This window comes from Clytia hemisphaerica, unplaced genomic scaffold (assembly GCF_902728285.1).
Source record: "Clytia hemisphaerica strain Z4C2 unplaced genomic scaffold, Clytia hemisphaerica genome assembly, whole genome shotgun sequence".
NCBI lineage: Eukaryota > Metazoa > Cnidaria > Hydrozoa > Leptothecata > Clytiidae > Clytia > Clytia hemisphaerica.
Window position 1 is genome coordinate 970,124 of NW_027103344.1, and position 15,889 is coordinate 986,012.

At 35.0% G+C, this 15,889-nt stretch overlaps 2 protein-coding genes across 3 annotated transcripts in view; both read right to left on the bottom strand.

The window, feature by feature from the left end:
* Window positions 1-1,429: 1,429 nt before the first annotated feature.
* On the bottom strand, window positions 1,430-8,920 carry LOC136819552 (caspase recruitment domain-containing protein 11-like). The gene is made up of 5 exons (XM_067075788.1): window positions 8,219-8,920; window positions 7,732-7,767; window positions 4,018-5,007; window positions 2,296-2,591; window positions 1,430-1,975 (listed from the first exon to the last, which is right to left on the bottom strand). The coding sequence occupies exons 1-5, from the start codon at window positions 8,538-8,540 to the stop codon at window positions 1,553-1,555; spliced, it is 2,067 nt and encodes a 688-aa protein (XP_066931889.1). The 5' UTR covers window positions 8,541-8,920; the 3' UTR covers window positions 1,430-1,552.
* Window positions 8,921-14,876: 5,956 nt separating this feature from the next.
* The window catches only part of LOC136819559 (kinesin-like protein KIF28P), a 38,504-nt gene continuing 37,491 nt past the window's right edge, over window positions 14,877-15,889 (bottom strand). The window contains exons 28-29 of one of the 2 annotated variants that reach the window (XM_067075805.1): window positions 15,709-15,779; window positions 15,185-15,266 (exon numbers count right to left, since the gene is read on the bottom strand). In XM_067075805.1, the coding sequence (XP_066931906.1) occupies window positions 15,744-15,779 (36 nt within the window). In that variant the 3' untranslated portion in view covers window positions 15,185-15,266; window positions 15,709-15,743. Of the gene's footprint in view, window positions 15,267-15,708; window positions 15,780-15,889 lie in introns of both variants that reach the window. The other variant, XM_067075797.1, reaches the window with a different exon arrangement.

A 15,889-nucleotide genomic window follows, 5' to 3' on the forward strand; every position in this document is an offset into this window, starting at 1 on the left:
TCAAAAATCTTTTATTTTAAATCCTTTATTGTTAACCGGTTACTTTTTCGAAGCGGGATACACGGCTTTTTGCGCAATGCAATTGTTTCTTTTCGCATTGATGACCACATAGTACGTACACACTAAGGGGAGGGACTCTTCTCAAAAGCGTATGCTTGCGTACAGGGGGAGGGGAGGGGTCAAAGGAAAATGTACGTACGCAAAGAAAAAATTTTCATAACCCTTTTTTGCTTGTTTTTTTGTCGACTTTTACGCTTCTTATACGCATCAAGGAATAGAAAAGGTTTCCTAATAAACATTGAGTTTCATGTATGAAATAAAGGTCTGAACCAAACGATTTGAATTCGAAATTTTCAACCGAGGGGAGGGGTGAATGAAATAGTACGTACTTACCTGGCAAGAATTCCTCCCCCCTCCTAGTATCAATGTTGATGGATGGAAAGGCTGCCACCATGCTTAGAAAAAGAGTTTTTCAAGAAATTGCCAAATATTTTATCACTGATTGTAGCTAACTGTAGATTTGGTTAAAAATTGTTATTGGCGTTACCAGTAATCTTGATTATCTTCAAATCTCAACACTTATTGTGTCCACAAAGCCAGAAGAAATACAATGTTCTGAAATGCATTAAAATGCGATACTTCAACGTCGTCAAGCATAATTAATGTTTGCAAGCGTTTGCAGATTTGTATCAAAATTTAAAACGGCCTTTTTGAGAGAACATAATAAATGTCGTTTGAATTTAGAGGCATTTTCGTCACTTTCCCCCGCGACCAAAATTTCAAACTCGTCACTTTTCCTAGACTAAATTTTTTAAATGTTCCCGACAAAATATAGAGCATAAGAAGGAATTATCAAGATTTTTAGTAATGCTCATTTGTTTCAATAGTTTTATTACAACATTGAATTTTTGCTACAAACAACTACTGTTAGGTATATAGCAATTTACAAAGTAGAAAGTTTAATCTAAAACAATAGCATCACCCGATGAGTTTTGGTCTGGTGATAAAATATCAGGGAAAAATTCGTCGGGGGAAAATTTCGTCACCCCCTCAAAATGTTCGTCACTTTCCCCGATAAGGTAGTATATTGCTTACTTTTTATTAAATTTATTTATAAAATTATTTATAAAATGATGTATGAAAATTTATCAAATTGTATTGATTATTTACAAAAGAATTTCTCAGAAAAACGAATTTTGCGGAGACCAAGAATCGTGATCGCTAATTGGAAATATCTGCTCATTAGAGGGTATCAGGCTAGCTAGAAATTGGAGGCTAGTTTTCTATCACTGACTGTCCATTTTTGCTTCTTTTGAGGCTGAGTACCCGCTAATTGAAGACGTCCAAAAAATATCGCTTGTACTTTGGAAAGAAGTCTCGTAATCTGCTATGCATTATACTTAAGAATTTACTCCAAAAACATTTGGTAAGGTATATGGATAATTTATTTACAAACAGAAAAAAAAAACATTTTAATTTTTTGTAAAAAAAGAGTAAATATAATCATATTTAAAATTCATAAATTTTAGATCTAAGAGTTCGTTCATTCTATTCAAGGAATATATAATTTCAAATTTTCAGCTGGTTGGCTTTTACGGCGGTTGGTTTGTGGGCTTAAAATCGCTTTGATGGAATCAATAGCTACATTTGATGGAGAACGCTTCGATCTAACCATACGATTTGATCCAATACGGCGTTTATCAGCAGCCGGACTTGGAGGAACGGACGGCTCCGAATTCTCTGAATCGCTACTGTTGTTCGAAGGTGGAGTGATAGACGAAGCAGACTCGAATTGTGGGAAAACCAACGGGTTGTTCAAAACAGCTTGGAAAGGAGTATTGTTTCCTTTCAAGCCTTCATAAACCCATGATAATTGTCTGTTGTTTAGCGTGAAATCGACAGGTTTTGGTCGTCCAGCAAGAACAGCCTTAGCTTGGTCGAGAACGCTTGGTTGTCGTGATACGTCAGTCTTGTCCTAAAATAAAAATGGGGTATTCGTCATTTATTTATAACCGAATCTAAAGGCCACCTTATAAACTATAAAGAATCGAAGCCCATCCAATATCTAATATCATAACGTGAAAGTAGACAAAATATTAGAATCGATTATGAGGAGTAAGATGCCAAAGATACCATCATTTGAACTCTTCCTTTTAAAGAGAGGAGAACCTTGCCTTGAGGTTATGGCAAGTTTCAACTTTTCTTAAGTCCAACTCTGAAACATTCCTAATTAGATTTTTGGTAAATGATGACTTTTGATAAGTTTTACTAAAGGCAAAAAAAATCTTCACTCACCACTGAATTTCCAGGACATGTTTCTTCGGGAACAACAATATCAGGGTTGGAGGGGGCGTTACTCGAGGGTGGAAAGGCGGACGATGTTTCCACTTGAGCTCCTGTTTGTGAAGAACCAGCAAGAACGGATGTGGAGGTCAGTGATTTTGATAATTGTCGATGCGATGGATTCGAGAGATTTTTCTTCGTGTTGCTCAACTCAGATTCGAAGATTTCACATTTTATTTGACCCTCCTTTGAAGATGATTTTCGGACATTTTCGATCATTAAGTCTTTCAACTCTTTCTTGATTGACTCTATAAAGTAATTGCATGAAAGATAATTTAAGGGTACTTTTTGGTAAACAACATCTTGACAACCTCTTTCATTCCGGTTACTAGAAAGAGAAACTTCGTGCCGAAAACGTGCTCCCCCCAGAACTCGGTGTTAAACATTTTTTTCTATTTTATAGACTAACAACTGAGTGTATACAGGGTGTCCCGAAATCGAAAAAAAGTGCTGTCTCAGACCACTTTTATAAGTCAGAATTATTTTGTGTATATGACTATGACAAAGCTCCTTTCTTTTTAATAACGGATAATTAAGACTTGATTATTTACGAACCACAATAATGCAACAAAAATGACATGTGCATTTGAATGCATCATGGGAAAATTAAAAAATATTTTATGAATATTCGTATCATTTAGATTTTGACAATATTTATCTATTTAAATAAATGTGGTCTAACAAACAAACACACGCACACGCATTAATCTTTTCAGGACACCTTCTTGATCGGGTCATTTGGCGTTAGTACACCCCTTCTCATAGACCCACTGGGACCCCTTCCCACTGGAAAAATTGGCCAAAATATCGTGGAAAATTATACTCCAATTTTTGTCCCCGCTGAAAATAATCAAATAAACCAATCCTCACTGCAAGATATTATGCTATTTTTCCGTCCCCACTGAATTTTCTGACTTGAAATCAAAAGAATTTAAATCCCCAGCCATAAAAAATAAGGAAATTTCAATCCCCATTGAGTTCCAGCCCGTTATTTTTACCCCACTAGTTGAAAAAATCCTACCGGGTCTGTGAGAAGGGGGTGTGTTAGTGTTGTGGTCACTTCAAAAAACGTTTGACTAAGTTATGTATGACAAATCTTTGTGGTTTATCCAACAATTAGATAGGATGAACAAATTTGATGATTAACAGTTTGGCTTCGTGCCAAGTTAACAATTTGAATGGCTATGCGTAATTTTCAATCTAGCATCAAGCAAAAACACCTTCGATGTTAGATTGACTGATTCTTAAGATTACAACCAAAAAGTTAAACAATTTACTGTGTATTTTCTTGGTTCAAAAGTAAAAAAAAAGTGAATTTAGTAAGTCAATCCCCTATCATCTTGGAAGTCACTTTTTCCAATATCAAAACAACGAGAACAAAGTCAAATAGTCCGTGTCATGTTGAGGGATTTTGGACATCCGGCACGTTCGGATATCCAGTGGGTAGGCCCTTTAAAAGGAAGAGGATATCCTGGGGGACAAGAAAAATGCCTGGATACCCAGGGGGTACAGGACAAAATGTTTGGATATCCAGGGGGTGACTTATCAGGTCGGATATCCAGGGGGCTGGAAATTCGAAAAATGTAGATCCTGCGAAGGGCAGTTACGGAAAATTTCTGAAAAGCCCAATTTATGGAATAAAACAAACAAAAGTTTTTGAATCTTGAATCTTACCTAACTGCTTGTTCGCTTCGCTATATCTCCGTTCCATTTTCTTGAAGATGTCCACGTGGTTTCGAACGGCATTGTCACGTGACTTCAACAACTCGTTATTATATTTTTGAACTTCTTCGCGTTCTTGCAAGAGACGATCACGATCACTTAGTGTCTGTTCAAGTTCTTTATGTAAGAATTCATTTTGTTCACGAAAACCTTCAACGCTTTGCTCTAAACGTGAAATTTTTTCTTTCAACATTTCATTCAATTGGTTGCCATGGTCACGTTCGAATTCAACCGCCCTAGCTTGTTGTCTAATTTTCAAATACTCTTCCGAAATTTCACTTCGTTTTTCACTTTCGACTTCATTTTGTTCTTGGAGTAAATAGAGCTTAGCATTTAAGGCTGGTACCACATTACGATATTGTTCAAGTTTTTTGTGAAGTCCTTCATTTTCCTCTTGTACTTTTGACAGATTGAATTTAGCCTGATGTAACTCACGGTTTAAAGCCGTTATTTTGCCGAGCTCGTTATTACTCTTTTCATACTTTTCTTGTAAGCGGATGGAACGCGTTCTCGCGAAATCGTAATTAATTGTCAAATCTTTAACCTGTTGCATTAAGTTTTTATTTTTCATCTGTAGTTCATCAACACTTTTATTCATCTCGTCTCGGTCCTCGTTTATAGCAAGAAGCCGAGCCTGCAAAGCTATGATGATATTACTTTTATCTGTATTATCTTGAACAAGGGCTTGACAGTGAACCAACAAGTCATTCATTTCTCGCTGGTCATTTTGGCTGATTTCTTTTTCGCACGTGCTTTTTAAAGTGAGTTCAAATTTCAATTCTTCTTGGTTTCTAATGGAAGATTTTAACTCTCCAGTGAGTTCAATAAGTTGTTTTTCCAGCAATTGTTTTTCTTTTTGTAGCTTGCCATGCATGTAGGTTAACGAGTTGTACTGCTCTGATTGTTTCGATAATTCACGTGACAAAAATTCGGTATCGAAATCTAGAAATGTAGATGAGAAAATGGTGAATTTTTTCTAGTGGGATATGTTCTAAACTAAAAGATAATTCATTCTGCGCAAGCTAGAGGCAGATTCTCTTACGGAGTCATAGCCTTTAGCCTTTTTTTAAAAGTTTTTAGGTGTATATTCACCATTAACCAAATTTCAATATAGTATTTCAGATAAAAATTGGCATTCCTGTCTCAGTGAACGACGGAGGGTATGGAGAAGTTCTTGGACTTTTAAGAGAAGAAATTTTAGAACCATTGTCCATACTTCAAATATCAAGCAATGAGCGTAAAATGTGTCTTTCCTCGTACACGCTTTTTTATAAGAACAGTTTTATAAGAACATGAGATTCAATTTTTGCAAAAAACTAAGAAGAAATCAAGGGCAATCCTAACCATAATTCACTGGTTCTTATAAAAAAGAGCGTACACTCGTATACAGTAGAACTTCTTTAACTCGAAGGTCTCCTTAACCCTTTAAGTACCACGGTCATTTTTTCTAAGTTTTTTAAAGAAAATCGCTAGTTCAAACTTTAAAGGCTTATATCTCCGGATCTAGAGGGAGTTAGAAGCTCGTTTATACTTTCTTTTAGGCGCCTTCGGCACCGCCCTGTTTAGGAATGGCGGGGTGGGCGGTGTTAAAGGAGGGGGTATGTTAGGGGAATTAAAGCAGAATGATAGAAAGGTGCTCAGTAGTAAAACTTCAAATCAATTCGCTATAGGACAGAATCAAGTAAAGCAGGGCCAATTTTGGAGGTTCTTGAATCACTTGTTGACCAAAAATGGTCAAAAAACGGTCAAAATCATAAAAAAGTGGATTTTTATAAAGTTTTTGCATTTTTTTGAATTTTTGGCTTAAAATCTCGCTGGAAAGACTCACTTTTGATTTTTTTTGGTTGACCATGAAACCCAATCCAATTCCTACTAGTTAGATCAAAAATGACGATTTCTAACTCAAACTGGGCGTATTACAGGAGGGCTTCGCCCTCCTATATAGCCCATATCTAGTATACTCGTCATCGGTACTTAAAGGGTTAACTTGAACAAGCATAATGACTCTTCAGTTAACAATGCCTTACAACAAGCCTTAGTCAATAGCTCGAAATTTCCTTAAACAAATTTATGTTCCCTAGTGTTTGAATTTGAAAATTTATTATATGTAAATCAACATCCTAATTGTGTAATTTGAAAATCCTTGATCCTTAGTAACACCGAAATACTGACAAATATTTTTATAATCAAAAATGCAATCTCGTTGCTTTTTACAGATAGAAATACTTTCTCCATCATAAATGAAGCAAATGCAGGAAAAGAGGTGCGATTTCATCAATTTTGTCAAACATTTAGCAATGCTAAACATTTTTCAAGATGCAGGAAAATACACAGTGAAAAATGAGGATATAAATCTAATTAAAAATGACACTGCAGAAATTACAGTTTATATTATGATGCCATCCTTTTTTTTCCCAGAAAAGCCTAATGAGTCAAGATTTATGCGCCCTGGGTTATCAACCTACACTTTTTTTATAAGAACATTCAAATTTTTGAAGCCTTGTTCTTAAATTTTTTAGTTTTAAGCCTAAAAATGTTCTTATCATGTTCTTATTTTTTGTCATTTTTTGGGTATTTTTGCCCATATTTCTAAGAAATTGGGCGTTTTAGAGTCCGCGAAGCATTAAAATGTTCTCAACATGTTCTTAACATCTCTTATATAGTTTGTTCTTATAAAAAAACGTGTACTGCATCATCTTCCCTTTTAGATTATAGAGTTATTCAACAAAAATGATAGTAGTAATTAGTGATAATTTGCATATTGTTTAGGTAATTAAATACGAGATCGAGTCTCTGAAATTGATTGGTATGGTTACTAAGTGGACCAGTTTACTAAAAGTTCAATTACATCGATCGAAAAACATAAATTTCTGGGGTTCCACAGCTCACGAAAATTTGATCAAGTTCTTCAGAATATAAGCAAGGTTCAAGCATAGTCCGCATAAAAAACCCTGGTCTGGAAGCTTATTGTTTTAACTTTTTGTTATATCTTTTTCCTTTGTTAATATCAAAAGATAAAAATCAATTTGCTCAGTTTTTGATCACGTTACCAAGTACTCCTCTTGGGATTGGTTTAAGATTTAATCACATGATCAAAAAGTGAGCAAAACAAAACTAATTTCTCAACGTAAGTTCAAGTAAGAAACAATGGAAAGAAAGAAAAGACTTCCAGGCCGGGTTTTTTATACGGACTAAGGCTCAAGGAAAGCTATACCAGTGTCTGTTTGATAATACCACCATGAGAGAAAAACATCCATAGAAAAAGTTAAGAATTAAAAAATGATTCTTATTATAGTTGCAACATTTCTAGCGGAGGGGAAAAGAGGGGCGTGGATTTAAGTGAAAATTTCCGACTTTATTAACTTCAAATATTTGTCAAGTTGAGGAGTTCCCCTCTGAAAATAAACGATTTTCCTCCTGTGGTGTTTGATGAAAGACTAATTGACTTGAAGAAACAGTATTGAAACAATAATATATTCGGGAAAGAGACACTTTCTCAAGTTTAGAGCAGCAGCTCGTGCCTCGTTTTCGAGAAATTGTTCATTATTTAAGCGAATTAGCAGACATTGACCGATAGCCATTATCATTGCATTAATACCAATAATTTTAATCGGTAGAAAGAATAAAATAATAGTTTTTTCGGAATATGTTAGTCAAGAAACTTACTTTGCAGTTCCCCTTTTCGTCTGTAATTCAACGAATCTGAAACATAAAATTGGAAAAGTGAAAACATTATTAAAAATGATAAAAATTTGGAACACCTTTAGAAAATATTTCCAAATGCCAAATTTGCTACGGATTGGCGATTGATAAAGGGAAGTCATTACGATGGTCGTAAAAATCGTAAAAATATCATTTTCCGTACACACCGAAGCGAGAGAAGTCGATTTGAAAAGGACTATATTTGAAAGAAAGAAATTGTAAAACTTCTGAGCTTAAAGTCCCAAAAGAAGCTTTTTGGGTATACTTTCAGTACTTAAATCTTTAAAGAATTCAGACAGGGGTGTATCTTCCCAATAAGAAAATCAGGTCCAATGACAACCACTTTTAACGTTCATTTAACATTGCATGGATGCTATAAACACTAGATGATAATTTTTTTTTGATGTTCTTGTAAAACATGTACCTGTCAGGATTTTATACTATTTCTTACCTGTTTTCAACTGCGCCTTTTTACCAGTGAACGCTTCGTAGAGTGACGGTAAATCATATTCCAGTGCTTCAACGAAACCATTATAAGCGCTCTCACCACGAGTTGATAAAACGTCTAGAAATTTCGAATTCTTTTGTTGTCTGGTCGTTCCAGAATTCTGAATTAGTTCACAGTCTTCTTCGTCGAAAACATTATTACTTCTCAAATAGCTAAACATGAAATGCCGTTCCAAATCTAAAGATTGTACGACCAATAATCGGTTTCGTTCTAACCGATCCCGATAATCCATATCGGGAAAATCTTCATCGGCAAAATCACCCATTATGGTTATTGATAAGTAACCCCGATTTCGTTTGATGTGTAATCCCGATTTTCGAAAGGTTGTATGATGACTTTTTGCCGATCCTTTCGCATGAAAATACTTCCACTATCTGTCAAACTTGAGTGCCTTCAAGTGTCGAGCTTGATTCAAAAATCACAACTTTTTTAGTTCCTCTTTATGTCCGCACACCAACTATAATATTTATTCTTTCAATTAAATATTGTCTCTCTCGAATCTATTATAAACAAATAAATAGAAATTATCGAGAGTAATCATAGCAGTTTTGTCCAAAACATTCTAGAAAGATAATATAATACAACATGTCGTGTTGAACAGAAGTTATCAAATAACAACACACAAAAACTTTCATCCAAATGCTTATTACACTGATAATTAAAAACTCTTAAATAAAAGAAATGACAATGAGACAATAAAAAAGGACATTTAAGCTATTACTATACTACAAAATTAGTATAACTCGACTATTGTTAAGAAATGCTATTATACAATGAATGACGTCATTAAAATAAATCATGCTTCTATAAGCATGAAAGTCTGTACTAATATGCTTACACAGACGAGTACATAACGTTAAAATCATACTATAGCGCTCCGCAACGCATACGTCATAATATTATTTTTGACATTTGTACGAGTTGCAATCCCACAATTCAATGCGGCTCAATTAAAGATACGTGCAAGTTGTTATATATCTTTTGTCAAATGATGCAATTAACGTGCAAAGGTTTATGGGATTGGAACTCGTACAAACACATCGAGAGTAATGATTATGTCAAAAATAAAATCTATTTTTAGATCCAGCGCGGTGCGCTATTCAAACCCCCCTTAATCTCACTTGCCCAGACCCTTAATTCGTTCTTTATGATTCTGATAGCGCTCCCATTTGTTACTTTTCTATCAATAACATCAAAAAGCTTTGCAAAGGGGGTAAGTTTAAACAACGGATTATTGGTCAGAAGTTTGAAAATTGGGCGTCAATCAGTGAAATCAAAAAGTAGTGCAAGTGGCTATCTGGGCATGATTAGTGTTGGGGAGACCCAAATCCTTAAACCATGATCACAGCTAAAAACGTCTAAGCTAAGATATCAATTACTTGAAATGCTTACAATAAAATCATGCTTATCAAAAAATAAACACTTGTATGAATTTTCCGTTAGACTGCTTCCTTAAAAAAAGCTTTTGAAGTGTCCTCAGTCGAACATAAACCACGAAAGTAAGATGTGGGCGGTTAATTTCGTATTTAACAGAGTTAAAGCAAATCATAACATCTCAGGTACAGATAAAAAGTGTACTGTAGAAACTAATGCCTGCCTACACTTTTTGGGGACTTAATAAATAAGATACAATCTATACTTTCCAGTTTCGAATATTTTTACGACCCACACACACATTTAAGTAGGAGGCATTTATCATATGACTATGATTTTATGTAAATAATTCTGCTCTGCATGAATATTCAACGCATCTCAGCTCCAACTGTTCAACTGCATAGAAATTGTGACCAATATTTATTTCTGAGAACAAAAGATTTGACCAAAAAGTTGACTCAATTTTCTCTCTGTCTAACTCGATTTTTAAGCGCCTTAAACTACAGTTGGAAAGTAGAGTTTTAACTATGAGTTTTAACATGAGACTTGAGACTTACGACCTTAGAATCTTAGGATTTAAAAGCTCAAATTTGCTCGAATAAGGCTTAGAATATAGCCTAGAAGCCATCAAACCCCTCTAAAATCGAAATATTCAATGAAAGAAAGTGGAAGTGCTAAAATAGCAATTCTCGCCCAAACTTTAAATTCTGAAAAACGTTAAAATACAATAAAATCTCAATATATTTCGACCATGATTATAGAGAATATTTTAAATTAATTCCCAGCTGAGAGTATCAATGTTTTAAGTTCGAATTACAGAAATATTCTTAATGTCGAATTAGAGGCTCCTATAGACCTTTTCATAAATTACATCACGAACATCACTTGCCTCGTGTTGAAATTATTGCCATGGTGATTAACTCCCAGCGGATTTTATTACAACTAATCTCTATTCATAAAAAAGTCCATGGAACCATAGAAATTGTTTGAATACGAGGCAAGTGATGTTCGTGACGTAATTTATGAAAAGGTCTATTAGTTAAACCTATGTAAACGAACTATAAAAGTTTCTAAATTCTAATCTCCTCTTAACCCTATTCAACCTAGGCTTTTAGGGGCGGTTCAGAACTAGGGGGGGGGGGGCTTTTCCTGTACCACCCCTTAACTTTTGACTTAGTTGGTCTTTTTGGGTGAAATTTGGCACACAAGATCTTTGTCACGTAAGGTAACTTTTGACAAAAAATTTTTTTGATGACGTCACTCATCATGCCCAAGGTGAGCAAAAACCGAAAATTTCCTTTGTTCTTATAAATAGCTATTGTATTCTAACAAAAGCTTTAGAAAAAAGTTGTCTGAGTTTAAAATGCTTATTTTATCCTAAATATTCAATAAATTACGGTTTAAACGATATATTAGACATTAAAAATAAATTTGTATTGGAAAAGTGTCAATTTTTGTGACACCTTACTGTCAGAAATGTCATCATACTGAAGGTGTGAAAATTTTTAGGTGTCAAATTTTTTTTTATTTTGAAGCTAAATAAAAGTTAGGAATTTACAGAAAATTTCAAGGCAAAAGCTCTATTATTTCAGGAGCTATTACCAATAGTTTGACGTCCGAACAGAAAGAGCCCCCCCCCTAGGCCGAATAGGGTTAAAGCCTAAGTTTCTAGTGTGAACGTCCATGGGATCCGAGTTCTAATAGTCATTCTGAAAACCTAGCAGCTGATACCTCTCATCAACCGCCTGGCCAATAAATTTCCACCAATACAGTGAGACTTGATAACGCGAGTTATCCAACAGTCCTTCTTGATTAGTAAACACACTATGTGATGAACTTGCTCTTTGACTGGATTGTTTTAAAACGCCAACAGGACTTTAAATAGAGATTAACATATTGCAAACTAAATCAAGAAATTCTTTATTTCTTCGAAAATTAAACCACTTTTGTCAGCTTGAAAAATGTCTACATATGCGGTGTGCTATAGAAGTAAAAATACTTGACGAGATAAAGGTGAATTTCTAAGAAATTTGATCAAATTTCGACATCTGTTATCAAATTTTATAAACGTCATTGAAAATTGACAAGTTTAGGTTGAGCTTCCTGATTTTGAATTTTAAGTTGAGGTGAGATTGGATTAATTACTTATATCAAATGCAAATCTTTAAAATCACATTAAATGGCAGACTTGATTTTGAAAGATTAAAGATAGATAAGGTGTCGTTAGCACCTTTTGATTTGAATTTAATCACTTATAAATTTGATTATCCAATAATTCTGATACCCTCAATATTACGAGATGGTTTCCTCTAGAACTTTCATCTGAAAAGAGAATATAAGTTTTACTCCACCAAATTAAATTTTTAGAAATAATCCCCTGAACTGATCAATTTAATGCAAGCGACCGTAGTGTAAAATTAGAGCATTTGGGTCAGTAGCGTGGTGGCAGGGGGAGGCACTGCCCCAGCGACCGATTCTTTTATTTGGGGGGGGGCACCGAAATACAAAGGGCGTAAAAAACGCCTCTGTTTACTAATTTTAGCGCCCCTTTGCTCTTTTAAACCTTAGATATGGCAGTTTTCAGCCAAAAAAGAGAAAGTACCTCAAAATTCTCGCTCGTGTCTCTAGCCTAATTTTTGCAAAGATATCTATTTTTCAGAGGGGGTGCCAATTTTAAATTTTCTAAAATTGCCTCCCCAGTTTGCCCGAATTTTACTCGACCCACCACGCTACTGATTTGGGTACGGTGCACAAGGGTGTGCGTTTAATCTACACGTTTTTTTTATTAGAACCTAGTTTATAAGAACATTGAGGCTGAAATTCGTCGAAAAATTAAGAACATCGTAAGAACATGCCCAGCCTCAGTTTGGAAAAAAATGACAAAAAATACAATTTTTTCCCCTTTTCAAGCAGTTTTAACTGAACTTAGGGATGGATTTTCTAAAATCGAGAGTCAAATAATGTCCAAATTTTACCAATTTTAAGTGCTCTTTATTTTGCATGATATTGTCGATTTAGAGGAGTCTGAAAAATTAAGAACGCATTTAAGAACATTTTAGGCTGAAAATTGCTAAGAAAATAAGCACATCCAGGCTCAGCCAAATTTTAGGTGTTCTAATAATAAAAAAAACGTGTAGGTTATTCCAAAGGTTACCAAAAGTGCACTTGATATCGCTTTGCTTAACTTAATGCTCAGCAATTAAAGAGAATTTAACTGTCACACTTGCAATTCAGCAGTCCCCAAACACACCCTTAGAGTGTACCAACTAAAAGAAGACCCTTGTAATGCGCTCTATCAATATCGATATCAATATTGTAGTGCATTTCGAGAGTCCCAAAAAGCCTACCCTTAACGGCGGCAAATATCGTGGGCCAGACCATATGAGTAACCCCCGGGTACACACAAGGCTCCGCCCTAAAAGCCCAGCCAGGACACAACATCAAAACGACGTCCATTTGACATTCATAACGTCCAATTAACGTTATTTTAAAGTTAAAACAACGTTGTGGGCCAGCTGGGTGGCGAATGTGATGATCCGACTTACTGTTTAACCAATACACTTAAAAACAATTGGTTTGAGTCCGTTTTTCTTAAATTTTTTACATAACATCTCTTACGTATTTGGCTTGAGAATAATCTCAAAAATTGTAATGAATTTGGAAGTGGGAGGGTTCCCTTCTGTCTATCTGTAAGTGTCAGATAGCAGCTAACCAAATAAGTGGGATTAAGATAAACATGTAAATATCTCTAGTAAGAAAATATTTTAAAGTCATATGATCTTAAGGAGGTGTGGCTTTCAATGTGCCTAGATATATGTAAAAAGATGGAATTTTTCGTGAGATATCTTGTTACCCATAGCAATATATACACACTTAAGATCCTCAAACGGAAAATGGATAAGTTTTTGCAATATTTACGCTTTATCGAGGCAGATTGTTAGCTAAAGAATGTACAAGAATATTTCACTCCTTAGCAACAAAACCATTTGTAAACAATTTCATGGGACCCCTGGTAAAAGTAAATCAACTGTCATAAAGTTCGATCAACTATAATCGTTGAAAGTGGTTAGTAGTTCTATGGTTGTAAGAATATTCCACCACCAAAAAATTGCAATCTGATTCAAATTTTCTTATTTCCACTGTCGACTATATGGAAACATAGCCTAAGTTTGTTTCAAGGATTTAAGCCAACAATAAGGCTCTCATGAATCGGTTGACAAAAGTCAAAAAAAATTAATTTAAGTGTGAATAAACGAAGGTTATAAGGGGGCCCTTATAATAAGCGAAATCTGGAAAAGCTTTAACATATATTAATTCTTTTTCATTCATTATAAATTAGTAATTTTAGAAAAAAATATACACAATTGTCCGAAAAATAAGATTATATTGAAAATATCCACAGTGCAATTTATGGTGCATTGGGCTTTTCCAGAAAGAAATTTAATACGGGGGGTGGAACAATTTTCAGTGACTTACCCCCCGGACATAGTGACTTTTGGCCCCCCGGATAAGCATCAGTTGACCCCCCGGACAACCCAAATTACCCCCTCGGACAGAGCAAATTTACCCCCCCCCCCCAGACAAGGCAAATTTTGATGATTTTTCACTACCCCCCTGACAATATATCCTCCACCCCCATGTACGGACATTTTCTGGAAGAGCCCATTATTTAGGTCCTAAAAATAAGTATCTACGTGGATAAAAAAATACACACCCAGAATTCATATACATCAAATCAAAGCCCAAGGTCTTTGCACAGCAAAAACTCATTATTCACTACCACTTTTAGATAGTCTATTAAAAGTTTTACCAATAAAATATATCACATTCCTCATTCCTGGCCTGCATTGAACTCGAGGGGGGGTACTACCCTTGCCGACCGACGGGGGTTCTCCACTGAGGTTTGAAAAATAGACCCTACATGGGACTCGTTTTTTTTTTTTAATTTGCCGAAATTTGAGAAAAAAGTGACCCTGAATGGGACTGAAATTCCAAAATTTTCTCAAATTTTCTACTTTTCCCCCAAATTTTCCAAAAAAGGCACCCTACGAGGGACTGATTTTTCTATTTTGGTGTTTTCGCGACCCTACCTGGGACTCGTGAAGGTTAAAAAGGTACCCTTACCAGCGGCACATCCCCGTAACCCATTTTGCCCTGTACCCCCCCCCCCCAGGATTGGGGTAACTGCTGTTAATCGATTCGCCACACTTGACAATAAAAGTTACCCTTGACTTTTAAAATCCCAAATCAGGATATCAAAATTGACAGAAGTCCATTATATTAAATCGTTATCATTACAATAAGTCTTTTATACCAAAACACAAGTAGAACTTGAACTTTGTCGTTTAGCTGGATCTGAAGACGTGTTTTCTTGTTGTTTGACGGGAGTTTGAATCTTTACTTCTTTCTTTGGTGAAACCCGTTTTTTCTTCTTTTCAGAATCCGAATCGGAGCTATCGGAGCTTGACGAGTAAGATTCGGATGAAGAGGACCAGGAGGAATATTTTTGTTGTTTTGGTTTCCGTTTTTCTTCCTTTTTTAATTCTTTTTTCTTTTGCTTTGCACGCCTCTTGCGAACCTTCTTTGGTTCGCCAATAATTTCATACACTGTTACAATCTGTGAAGGAGAAATGGAGAGTACCATAAGTTGGTCTAGTGTCGACATCCCTCATCTAATTCTGACACTCCTATATAGACCTGGGAATATTAGAAAGGTCGGAATCGTTGATCGCTAATTAGCGTTCAGATAGGAAGCATTTTTTAAAATTCATTGCAAGTTTAGGACTTTCTGTTACAGTTTAGCGTTTTCGGAATTTTTTTGGAATTCAGGGATATTGGAGGCTTGAACCTTTTCAAGAATTTTTCAAGATTTTGGGAATTTTTGAGATTTTATGCAACTGAAACGACTGTTAGAAAACAGTACACGAAGACGATACAAGGTTTGATGCGGAAAGAAAATAAAGAAAGGTTTCATGTCTAAACTCACATGAAATATATTCCACTTGCGATATTCCACTTATGATTATATTTCCAACAAAAAAAAATTAAATGCTACTTACAAAATAAATTAGATGGGTTGGGTAAATTTAAAGTTTCACTGCTTTTCAATGTGTTTCATTAGTTTGCGAATCTATAAATGAGAAGAAATCGAAACAAAAAATTGGTTTTGCAAACAGAAACCAAAAAGAAGGAAAAAAAGACGAATAAAATGAAAAATGCAAATTTACAATTTCTACTATC

Coding starts and splice junctions, on each gene's coding strand:
- LOC136819552 (XM_067075788.1), bottom strand. CDS start 8,540: ATGGGTGATTTTGCCGATGAAGATTTTCCCGATATGGATTATCGGGAT. Junction 5,008..7,731: donor ACGAAAAGGGGAACTGCAAA/GTAAGTTTCTTG, acceptor CTACATTTCTAG/ATTTCGATACCGAATTTTTG. Junction 2,592..4,017: donor CGAAGCGAACAAGCAGTTAG/GTAAGATTCAAG, acceptor ATTACTTTATAG/AGTCAATCAAGAAAGAGTTG.